The sequence below is a fragment of the Camelina sativa genome, chromosome 13, assembly GCF_000633955.1.
Source record: "Camelina sativa cultivar DH55 chromosome 13, Cs, whole genome shotgun sequence".
Taxonomy (NCBI): Eukaryota; Viridiplantae; Streptophyta; class Magnoliopsida; order Brassicales; family Brassicaceae; genus Camelina; species Camelina sativa.
The window spans coordinates 21,994,277-22,005,857 of record NC_025697.1 but is presented as its reverse complement, the minus strand read 5'-3'; the positions used below and the strand labels follow the sequence as shown (position 1 = coordinate 22,005,857).

Genomic DNA, 11,581 nt, shown 5'->3' with positions numbered 1-11,581 from the left:
ATTTTTGATATTCTTATTTAATTTTGTTTTACTTTATGCCCGTCTTGCTTCAAGCAAAAATATCTTTTAAAACACATAGGAGAGCAATATTCATATGTGTACACATCAAATACACAACAAAAATTGCAAGATCTTACATAAACAAGGAATGCTAACAAAGTGGTATGGACTCTCTCCATTGACTTAACCGCTAGGTTAATATCCATATGTATATCTATCTCACTATAATTTTTTTTTTATTGAAATCATTCCTAATTCTGACATATATAATCATCGCAGGTAATATCCATATTAGAGAGCAGTTCCGATGTCGCCGACGCCAAGTGCATCAGCAAAATCTTTGGTGATGCGGGAAAAACCTCTCTTCCCCACATAAATCTTAATCGCACCTTCACTCCGCATGTAGGGACTCTGTGGCGTGAGCATCTCTGATTCACAATTGTTTAGGATACTCCAGGGATTTAAGAGACTAGCATGTCTCAATTTCTCCAGATCATATACTTTCACTGGGAGCTTTCTAATGTGAGTATTCTTTGTCTCTTATCATCTATATAGTTTCAGCTGTTCCTTCTTATAAAAATTTATAGTTCTTCTTTGTTATTTTCTTTCTCGTTGTGGTCTATCTTGTTAGTGGAGAACTGATTAGCCAAAACCAACTTCAAGTGTTGATACTTGATGGGTGTGAGAACCTATTGGAGGTGAGTGGGTTTACTTTTTAGCTATGTTTATAACTCAAATCTCTTAACTTTAATTTATTTGTTGGATATGACTTGTTACAACACAAATGTATTTGTAGGATTCACTTGGTATGTTTGTCCACCAGCTAAGTAAAGAGAATACTTCCCCAACTTGGAGAGGCTAGTAAGTACTTTATTCGATTGAGTTTTTCTTTTATGGTTAAATCTTTCCATGCATTTTTTCAAAGTACAAAATTTCTTTTTAAAAATCTTAGCTAGTTTTCTTTCTTTCGTTTCTGATTTTGTGGTGAAATTTAATTATTAACCTATAATAAAAGTAAACAGAGTAGAACCACTTTTTTTTTGACAAAACCCACTTGGTCTCTATGTCATACTATTATAGTGATTAAAAAATAAGAACGACAATTTTTTTGTAAGTTTTCTTCTGATATTTGTAAGTCAAATCCATGAAATCAAATATTTAGTCGCAGTCTATGGACAACGTTTTGGACCCATTGATTAGTTCTAATATTGCAAATAATATTATGCAAATACTATCGAGCAGGTAGATGAGTGAGTAAAGTAATCTCATTACTATAAAGAACAATATTAAAACTCGATCGGTTTTTATTATTTGTTTACTTGCTAGCCAAGAAAGGAGAAAACCTTACTGAAATTTTCGTATAAGCGTATGCTGTTAAAGGTATGGGATGTATCCTTCAGCGGAATCTTGAGTTATATTGAAACTACCGCAGAGGAGAAGCTCAAAAATAACGAGTGTACACCATCAGACTTGTGCTATTCCCTTCAAGTAACGCGACCGTAAGCTACTGTATCCGCAATGGAGCCATGATTGCTTACACGGGTGTCTACCCGCGTTTGTCAACGGTATTGAAGCGTTGATCCAAGACTCTACCTTGACACAGCGGTTTCGCACAGACGAGGTTCACGTAGTATGGCGAGAAAAGGAGGATTTGGTGCGTGGGGGATAAGAAAGTTGCTGCTAATTGATGATATAATGTGCCCATATAGTCGTTTTCATCCAATTTGAGATTGACTACTTGATAGATTGATAAGTAGTTAAAACTAAATGTGTTTTACTAGTCATTTATTTGAATTAGAATCCTGATTTTTAGTGAAGTACTTGAACACCTTAACCTTTCAGAATATGACTACTGGAGTGGAGCCTGTGCAAAAGCTCTCCTGATTAGTTTTGATTGTTGAATCGGAATCCGTCAAGGCAGACTATAAAACGCATTCTTGCAGAACATTTATTCTCTTCAAAACTCGTGGCCTCTTAATCTTAGGTTCTACAACACAATATCATCTTCACATGTACAGCTCGTTACTAACACAAGTTTTAGTCATTTACAAACGACCTTTTAAGCTTCCCATGGAGTAGTAAATCAACCTCTCATCGTGAGTTTTCAACATGCAAACCTAAGCGCAAACACAGCGATTACCGTAGCAGCTCTGAAATAAACCTCCTTGATGCTTTTCTCCACACTGTTAATGATTTCGTCATCTTTCAAACTTGAACAGGGCTTGTTTGCTTTCCTGTTGGCATGAACAATCACCTCCCTGAGTCTATTCACAGCCCATGCCAGTATTACCAAACTGAAACCAAGCCCAGTGTCGAAAAACTTGTTTGCGCAAAAGGGTACACGCCTTGAAGCAAGGCTACATGCGACAGAGAAGAGCACAGCGATGCCAGTCCCAGCAACACTGATTGAAAACTGAGTCAGAAGTTCTGAGAGCTCTCCGCATGATTTCTGTAAAGAGACTACTGTTGCGTGTTTGTGTTGATGATCATTGCCTATCATTAATGACAGAAGGCTCTCGTAAGCGTGGAGATGGTTTCTTTTGTACAGGTCCCTCTCTTTAGCTTTTCGCTTCGTGTTTTGTTTTCTTGGTGACTTGACCCTGGTTTTCTCAGGACTTGTTCGAACCCAAAAAAAAAAAAGAATACGAATATGAGAACACTAACAACACAATAGTAAGTAGTTATGGAAGCAAGTAAAGATGAGATTAGATTACCTCTTCAAAGGTGCTAGCACTGTAACTGCTTTCAGATTAACCGGTGCTAATACTTCACTTTCAAACCTGTTTTAAAGAAATAGGGAAAGCATTTAACACCAAGAAATGAAAACACACACAAATGAACGTGAAGTCTGTGCGATAGATCTTACCTCTGAAAGTGTGGGATGAGCGGTGAGAGTTGTCTCCATTTTGTTGAATTCCTTGACAAATTGAACTCGGAAGCAATAGAAAGTAGATCATTCAACTCAGGATTGCTATTCGAAGAGAACAGAACGTGACCATTCGACCGCACAGAGAACTCTGGATTATCAACCATATCCCTAACAAGATCCAAAACCGGTTTCCCTAACTCTTGATTCAAGTAAAGAACAGAGGAAGTATCATACGGTCGTAGCTGACAACTGGATCTCATAGCATCCAACTCCATCAATTCGTTAAGCAAAGACATGTCGAATCCCTTTTCTTTAAACTCCTCTGACCGAGACAGAAGAAACTCCATCACCTTATCTTGTCTTGCAAACTTGTCAGCGATTCCAAAGCTTAAAACCAGAGATCCTGGTGCCGTCTCTGCATCAACCATAAAGCAAAGTTCATGTAAATTGGTGAAACTGATGACAGGAAAGTTCATTAACCACCAACTTTGAAATAAAATGAGAAGCAATAGAGCTTACCATGAACATCCATGAGCAGAGGTTTCATCATGGCAGAGTCAATCTCCACGAATTGGCTAAATGAAGAAGAAACCGGTTTCCATGGTTCCAAAGGTTCTGGACTCAGCTTGAAGGAGCTTGCGGGTATGATCTCTTGTCTTGCTCCGGGATTCACAAGATAAGACCTGCTATTCTGCTTTATTCATTGACAATAACATAATCAAAACAAGTGTCATCGAAATGATCCAAGAAGATGCAGACGCCAAAAGAGAATCAAAGATGCTTGTCAAGAGCAAAGCTCAAAACGACACAACTCTGAAAAAAGGCCTACTAGGTCCAAGGCCCAACACAACCCTGAAGCCCACAATGATTCAACGGCTACCTGTAGATCAAGACAAAAAGAAAGGATTTGCAAGAGAGTATTAGTACGGCAGTAACGACACATAATCGGTTTGTCTCACTTGAATCATATGATGACAATGAAGCCATGTAACATCATTGTGCCAGAGCAGCAATCATTGGAAGACTCTAGACTCTAGGTTAAAACTCTTGTAACCAATATAAAAGCAAAGCATAGAGTGTAATATCGATTTTAAGGATTGAATAACAAAGAAACAATCTTTCATATATTCTCTCTTCTTATTTCTTTCATGGTAAACATTCCGAGACTGTTACTCAACTACCAGCCTCTGCAATTCCACTCACTACAGCGGCTGCTACTACTGATGCCATCAGTCCTACTCCATCAACTACAGTGCCTGAATTGCCACTTGAGGTTGCTGATGGGAGTACTGAGTGTACGGCAAGCATTGACCTTGTTCCTATTGGCAACAACTCCCAATCATCGACCTCAAATGTGCAGACTTCAGACACCAACGATGATCTCAGTGACAATGTCGATCTCCATGCTCCTGCAGAAGCTCCAACTCATCCCATGACCACACGATCAAAGTTAGGCATCTCAAAACCGAATCCTTGATATGCACTTCTCACTCACAAGGTATCATATCCTAAACCTGAAACAGTAACAGCTGCTTTAAAAGATCCAAACTGGACAGCAACAATGAATGAAGAAATGGATAACTGTAAAGAAGCAAACACCTTCTCTCTGACTCCTCCAACACCAGATATGTATGTCTTAGGGTCCAAATGGGTCTTCAGAGTCAAGCTCAATGCAGATGGTTCACTAGATAAGTTCAAAGCCAGACTAGTTGCTCAAGGATTCAAGCAAGAAGAGGGCATTGATTATCTAGAGACATACAGTCCAGTGGTTAGAACAGCAACAGTTAGAGCTGTTCTTCACTTTGCAGCCATCATGAACTGGGAAATTAAGCAAATGGATGTAAACAATGCATTCCTCCATGGAGATCTTACCGAAACAGTATATATGAAACAACCAGCTGGATTTATCAACAAGGATTTTCCTGATCATGTGTGTCTACATAAATCCCTCTACGGCCTCAAACAGTCTCCAAGTGCTTGGTTCGACAAGTTTAGTAACTTTTTACTAGACTTTGGCTTCACTTGCAGTCTAAGGGACCCCTCCTTGTTTGTCTGTTTCAAAGGTAAAGACATCATTATGTTGCTGCTTTATGTTGATGATATGGCAATTACAGGAAATTCATCAGCATTACTCTCAAACCTGCTTGATGAGCTAAGCAAGCAGTTCAGAATGAAGGATCTTGGAAAACTCCATTATTTCCTTGGCATTCAATTTCAGTATCATGAGAACGGTCTGTTTTTATCTCAACAAAAATATGCTGAAGACCTCCTTGCCGCAGCAGCTATGTCATTTTGTTCCCCTGTTGCCACTCCTCTTCCTCAGCAACTCAAGAAAACACCACAGCAACATGTTGAATTCTCTGATCCTAGATACTTTAGAAGCTTGGCAGGTCGTCTGCAGTATCTCACATTAACAAGACCTGATCTGCAATTTGCTGTTAACTATGTCTGTCAAAAGATGCATGCTCCATCTGTCTCAGACTTCAATCTTCTCAAGCGAATTCTCAGGTATATCAAAGGCACTACAACCATGGGGATTTCGTTTGACAGAAATACAAATTCCAAGCTTCACGTATACTGCGATAGTGATTACGCCGGTTGTAAATCCACTAGTCGCTCCACTGGTGGCTTTTGTACTTTTCTTGGAAGAAATATGATATCCTGGTCTTCAAAGAAACAAGACACAGTCTCCAAGAGCTCCACTGAAGCTGAGTACAGAGCCATGTCTGAAGCAGCCTCTGAGACTACTTGGCTGGTAAACTTACTCCAAGATCTAGGTGTTTCTCTTCCCTCAACACCAGAGCTTTACTGTGACAATCTTTCAGCAGTATACCTCACAGCAAATCCAGCCTTTCACGCTCGCACAAAACACTTCGCCACGCACTACCACTACGTTCGTGAGCAAGTAGCTTTTGGTAAGTTGATTGTTAATCACATCCCTGCTGATCTACAACTTGCAGACATATTCACTAAGTCTCTTACTCAACGGCCATTTGAAATCCTCAGAATCAAATTTGGCGTTGGTGTTCCACCCACTCCAAGTTTGCGGGGGAGTGTCAAGAGCAAAGCTCAAAACGACACAACTCTGAAAAAAGGCCTGCTAGGTCCAATGCCCAACACAACCCTGAAGCCCACAATGATTCAACGGCTACCTGCAGATCAAGACAAAAAGAAAGGATTTGCAGAGAGTACTAGTACGGCAGTAACGACACATAATCGGTTTGTCTCACTTGAATCATATGATGAAAATGAAGCCACGTAACATCATTGTGCCAAAGCAGCAATCATTGGAAGACTCTAGACTCTAGGTTAAAACTCTTGTAACCAATATAAAAACAAAGCATAGAGTGTAATGTCTATTTTAAGGATTGAATAACAAAGAAACAATCTTTCATATATTCTCTCTTCTTATTTCTTTCAATGCTAACTTTACATGAACCCAGATAAACTGAAGCATTCAAATCATCAAATCCACAAAGATGTAGACGAAAGACACGAACCCACATCAAATTTACACGAACCCAGATAAACTGAAGCAACCAACTTATCAAATCAAATACGAAATTCAAATGATGACTTGTGAAGAATGAAAATTAGTTTACCTTGATGATTTCGGTGTTACAGAGCTCATGAGGAAGACCAAGGCCCGAGATTGAGTAGCCATGAGAATTCATGAAGCAACGCTTGATCATTTTTTGTTGTTGTTGTTGGTTGGTTGCAGATGAAGTGAAGAGAAAGAAACAAAAGTTAAATCCTTTCGAAGGAAACTTTGGTTCCTTCTCTTCTCTTCTTTGTCAGAAAGAAGCCATGGGGGGTAAGTAATGTAATGAAGATACAAGAAAGCTTATCGCTAAGACTTCACCTACGCCGCAGAAACGAGATTTAAGAATCTTCTGGATTTTTGGCAGGGACCGAAGAAGAAGAAGACAGCTGAGAAATCTTAGATTTTTTTCTGAGGCTTAGATTAATTCCAATTAGGCACTTAACAAATACTTATACCCGACGACTCTATGTCGACCCAATGAAACAAGTACCATAACGTTGACGCCCTTTTATTATGTCGACTACAAATAAATTATACCCCCAAGTATTTCGTATTTTTTTTTTGGTGGAAAGTATTTCGTATTTATCTACACTATAATATATTCTTAAAAAAATGAAACATTATTAATTTCTAAATATACGTATATTATTGACAAAAATATGTAAATAAATTTACAAAAATATCTTATCTCATGAAAAAGTGTTAAATCATTAATTTAATAACAATAGTTTTTAGTTGAATACACCTTCTTAGTTTCTAATTTTTTTTTTTTGAAAATTACTAACAGATATATTATATGTCGACTAAACAAATATCAAAAATAAATTATATCCTCAAGTATTTCGTATTTATCTAACACTAAAAAATGTAATATTATTAATTCCTGAAAAAATACCATTGACAAGTTTTAAAAATATCTTCCTACCAAAAAAATATGTTTTTAAAACATCTTATCACATGAAAAAAGTGTTCGTTTCCAATTTTTTAAAAAGTTATCAGTAGATGGTGTAATTTTCTTAAAACTCACATTTTGTAAAGGTTTTCACAAAAATACGCGTATACTTTGGTCAAGTTGACTAGCTCTATATATTTTCTTTTGAATCTACCGTATACAGTACTAGATTATCTGACAAAACGACGACGTATTTTTGTGTATATTAAGCTCTGAGACTATACACACGACAAGCACAAGTCTTGAGAGTTTAATCAAATGTATAAAACAACAATTATATTTCCGAAGGAACCAATTGTTCCACCCAACATCTACAACAATGAAGCTTCTATCTTTTCTAACATCATATAACAAAATGTCTGAACCGTTACAACAGCGACAAGAGCAGCTCGCTTCCCTACATTGACCCGGGAGAGCCAGTGTTCTTGTTGGCTACTGGAGTGGCTGTAGTAGAGCTACTAGCTTCTGAGTTGTATCGGCTTGTAACTTGAGAAGTTCTCCTGGTTGGTACTAGAGGATTGCTTTCTTCCTCATCAACTACTCGTGGTCGGTCAAAGTCCTTGCCTTTAAAAACCGGATGCACGTAAGCATCTTTCAGATATTCCTTTAGGTTTAGATTTGGCTCCGTTGCTTTTTCTAGTGTATCCTTCACCATTGCTTCCTGTTAATGCAGACAGTCCCAAAAATCAGCTTTAAAAGTTATATAAAATGTCTTTTTTCAAGAGTTTTTGACTCATCATCACCTGTAAGGGAAATTTTGAGAAGGCCGATTCAAACCGTCCTGCACAGTATCTGTTAAACCAAAAGGTTAAGATAAGCTGAGGGAGAAGCAGAGCTGTTACTTTTGCAAGCTTCTTTGTGCTGAGCAAACCCATCATCAGAAGCTGTGATATTATTAGACATATGATCAAACGTCTATGCACATCTGGCCAGTATCTAGCTCCACTCTCATATTTCTGGTCGTAGACATTTATAACCTTGCAACAGAAGATAAGACATACTGACATAAATTGCATATATTGCAGGTATGCTTTAGAAGAATACTATGATACTTTAGCAATTAAGGTACGGTACCTGATGCCGGAAAACAACGTAGGAGAAAGCAAAGAAGACGATAATGAATGGAAGAAGAATGGGCGCAACGGCAGCGTATACAAGGCCTAGCAAGAAATAGAACTGAATCCGTGGTTCAGATGTTGCAAAGTCAAGATGACCTGGATCCATTGCTTGCTGCCTGTCTTGTTCTGTCTTTACCAAAAACGTGTTTTTCAGATGAAAAACGACTAATGGAACCACTCTGAGTATCTCAGCTGCAATGCCAGCCCAACCATCGACCATGATATAAGTGATGAAAATTGTGGCCTTCATTGGGATTGACACACCAACTGTTTTTGGAATCCTAAGTAAAGAGAGAGAAAGAAGTGGAGATCAGTCGTTGTTCATGTGTTTATCAGGTTGGAAATTTTGACATAATGGGAACCTCTCACCAAAGTACTTACTCCGTTGGTGGTTGCTCAAGGAAAGATTTAAGCTGCTGAAACGCTGTCCCAGTAATGATGCTCCCAAGAAAGACATTGACAATAATGAACCAGAAGGACTTTTCAGCTGATCTTCTATCTAAATAGGAAAGCGATGTATATCCTTCTATTTGTGACATTGTCATCAGAATAGTCGGAAGTATGATGAGAAAAATCTTTAACGCTATTCCTGGAAGAAATCCTTGGATTACAGACTTTACAGTCTTCCTGCATATGAAGAAAAAAAAGAATAACATACATGAACAACTATTAAGCAGTAGATAAATGAATGGCATGAGAGATCAAGTTCCAAGGCAACGGTCAAGAACAAAGAAATGGGGACTAACATTTCTATAACGGGCTTCAAGAAAGAAAGAACTTTTTGGATCCCTTCAAGGTTGGCAAGAGACTGAACAAAAGCTATAGGAATCATGAAGCAGAAAATAAGAAAAAACAGTGCAACTGTTGTGAGCAATCTTCTTATTGAGAGCTCAACATATGGAATAGCGAGATTATCCCAGAAAACATCGCGTGGTTCGGGAGCCCATTCCGTCAACCATATTGTTGGATTGTGGCATTGCTGCGTTTGAGCACAAACAGCTGTTCCCCACCGTGATTTGAAGGAAACAAATGCTGCTGGCATGATAGCCTTTGGATCGTTCATGATCTTTTCTCTTTCTGCAGCTTCCTGTGTGTATGTAAAAGAATTACCAATGCACTTCTAGTAAAGATGTAAATGGTATGAAGAATCCTTCTAAAGGTGTGAGTACATACTTTCTCAGCCAGAACCTCCATCTTTGAAGTATAGAAGTCAATTGCATCAACTGTTGTTCCCCAAAAACCTCCATAACCTGTCTATATAATGAATTAAATAACTACCGACGAGAATTCAAATCATGATATTCAAAATAGTCATTTTGCTGAAACGTTACACGAGAGCTATGTGTTTCAAAGGTTAAAATAGTCTTGCAACAGAGGTACCTTTGTTGTTGGTCTATCTGTAGGCTTCCTCTCGTATTTATTCTCGTAGTAAGTCAACCAATTTTGCATAGCTTTTCTCTGTGCGACTAATTTTGCAAGGTCATTTGCATTGTACACTACCTGAGAACATCAAATTAGAAAACGCATGACATACTCAAGGGAAGAAAGCAAATAGTTTTTATTGGTTTTCGACTTATTGTTGATGACTTTACCATTCAGCCAGCTAAAGAAACGTACCTGATGACAAAGATAATGATCTGGATGATTTACACAAAAGAAGTGCTCCACATGCTCGTTTACTGATTCATCAGAATCTGGAGGAACATTTCTCACGAGTACCTGCAAAAGCGTGGATGGCAAAACTTCAAAGAACATACAGGAGTAGCAAAAAGCAGGTAATCGATTCAAATTTCCAAAACTATAGAACGATCAAAATAAGTGATGTATCTATCTTGTATGGGGTATGTAAAACGCTGGCCCTAGCTGTTAATGTTAAGATCACTAAGAACCATTTTCCTTAAAGCATACGTACATAGAAGCATCACTCGCAAATATAAATATTATGTTGTCAAGATCTTTGTTCAAAGCTGTATTTGAGGAATGGTGAAGCTGGCAAGAAGAAGAGAAGTAAGTTTCTAGATAACAGTAAAGATAAGTGCAATAGATAGAATAACTCACCGTGAGTTGATCAGGACGACGACTTTCTGCTGCTAGATGTCTCAGTCTCATAATAGCCACAGTCTTATATTCCATATATAATGTGTAGCAAGTCCAGATTGTAAACACGTATGTCATAGTTATATGTGCCCAAAACCTGGAACCAATAAACTTCCAGTCGTCTTAGTTGATAAAATAGAAAGCTGCACATACCATCACACACTTTGTAAAAAAGAAACCATTATTGCCAACTTTATTAACACTTTGATGAGAATATAAACTCTTTCTAGGTGAATGACACTGTCTATTACTTGCAGAAAACAGTCCACTTGGTATAAATTTGGCAAGGTGCTAATAACATCTATATGCCCTGAACTGAAAGAAAATATGTGGAAGCATGTCACTTAAATACCTCGGTGATCCTGGTGGAACATTGGATATTGACAGCTTGTCGACGTTACTGAATGTCAAGTCATCGATATTTTCTAGCGTTTCTCCTGTCCAATTGACAGGAACCAAAACTCCAAAAGCAAGTAGTGTTATCGGTACGAACATTTTCAAACTGCAATGCAACACAAGAACAAAATATTAGCGTGAAGCACGATTCAAAACATGCTTGTGCCTCACGAGAACGTGTTCAAGATCAATGGCATACATTGGTAACCAAAAGAAGTTAACACATACCCAAGAAGGTAAATGCGGATATAGACAGCAGAATCAAGCCCTGCATGTTCGATAAGCTCGAGTTCAGGCATCTGAAGCGCAGCAGGCATCCAATTAAGAAACTTTACATAAGTTGTCCAATCTAAATTGACAAATCTGTTCATGATTCCTCTCGAACGAGTTGGACTTCCTCGTATCCCTTTGAGATACCATTTTGGGAAGTAAACTCTATCGTTAACAGGCTGAAGCCTCAGCATAGCAAAGGCAAACAAGAAAGCAAATGCAGACATGAGATTGATGGCTGCAGAGAGACCAATATCTTGTATAGAAGCCATCTTCTGTTAAAGAGAGAACAAAAAAAAAAATTTAATCTTTCTTTTTCAATTTTTTAGCATTAC

General features: G+C 38.1%; 2 protein-coding genes across 10 annotated transcripts; both read right to left on the bottom strand.

Moving 5' to 3' along the window:
* On the bottom strand, positions 1,895 to 6,834 carry LOC104737458. 7 transcript variants are annotated; one of them, XM_010457647.2, is made up of 9 exons: positions 6,472 to 6,834; positions 5,010 to 6,021; positions 4,742 to 4,921; positions 4,469 to 4,616; positions 3,699 to 4,383; positions 3,389 to 3,563; positions 2,867 to 3,284; positions 2,715 to 2,780; positions 1,895 to 2,615 (listed from the first exon to the last, which is right to left on the bottom strand). In XM_010457647.2, exons 5-9 carry the CDS (start codon positions 3,810 to 3,812, stop codon positions 2,105 to 2,107), a joined length of 1,284 nt encoding a protein of 427 aa, XP_010455949.1. In that variant the 5' UTR covers positions 3,813 to 4,383; positions 4,469 to 4,616; positions 4,742 to 4,921; positions 5,010 to 6,021; positions 6,472 to 6,834; the 3' UTR covers positions 1,895 to 2,104. The 7 variants fall into 7 exon arrangements, with proteins under 7 accessions (XP_010455949.1, XP_010455947.1, XP_010455950.1 ...); XM_010457645.2 differs by having other exon boundaries at positions 4,469 to 4,921; XM_010457648.2 differs by having other exon boundaries at positions 3,389 to 3,560; positions 4,469 to 6,021.
* Positions 7,683 to 11,518, bottom strand: LOC104737457 (CSC1-like protein At4g02900). 3 transcript variants are annotated; one of them, XM_010457640.2, is made up of 11 exons: positions 11,205 to 11,518; positions 10,933 to 11,082; positions 10,542 to 10,677; positions 10,101 to 10,202; positions 9,864 to 9,983; positions 9,653 to 9,737; positions 9,230 to 9,566; positions 8,865 to 9,110; positions 8,440 to 8,764; positions 8,109 to 8,342; positions 7,683 to 8,026 (listed from the first exon to the last, which is right to left on the bottom strand). In XM_010457640.2, exons 1-11 carry the CDS (start codon positions 11,516 to 11,518, stop codon positions 7,763 to 7,765), a joined length of 2,313 nt encoding a protein of 770 aa, XP_010455942.1. In that variant the 3' UTR covers positions 7,683 to 7,762. The 3 variants fall into 3 exon arrangements, with proteins under 3 accessions (XP_010455942.1, XP_010455943.1, XP_019090319.1); XM_010457641.2 differs by having other exon boundaries at positions 8,109 to 8,321; XM_019234774.1 differs by having other exon boundaries at positions 9,230 to 9,570; positions 9,657 to 9,737.

Bases quoted from the DNA above. Each gene is read 5' to 3' on its own strand.
- LOC104737458 (XM_010457642.2), bottom strand. From the start codon at position 6,561: ATGATCAAGCGTTGCTTCATGAATTCTCATGGCTACTCAATCTCGGGC. The intron at 3,564-3,698 runs GTAGGCCTTTTT...CAATGAATAAAG, and splicing joins TGTGTTGGGCCTTGGACCTA to CAGAATAGCAGGTCTTATCT. The intron at 3,285-3,388 runs GTAAGCTCTATT...TGGTTGATGCAG, and splicing joins TCTGCTCATGGATGTTCATG to AGACGGCACCAGGATCTCTG.
- LOC104737457 (XM_010457640.2), bottom strand. From the start codon at position 11,518: ATGGCTTCTATACAAGATATTGGTCTCTCTGCAGCCATCAATCTCATG. The intron at 9,111-9,229 runs GTTAGTCCCCAT...CTTCATATGCAG, and splicing joins TTGAAGCCCGTTATAGAAAT to GAAGACTGTAAAGTCTGTAA. The intron at 8,765-8,864 runs GTAAGTACTTTG...CTCTTTACTTAG, and splicing joins CTTGAGCAACCACCAACGGA to GATTCCAAAAACAGTTGGTG.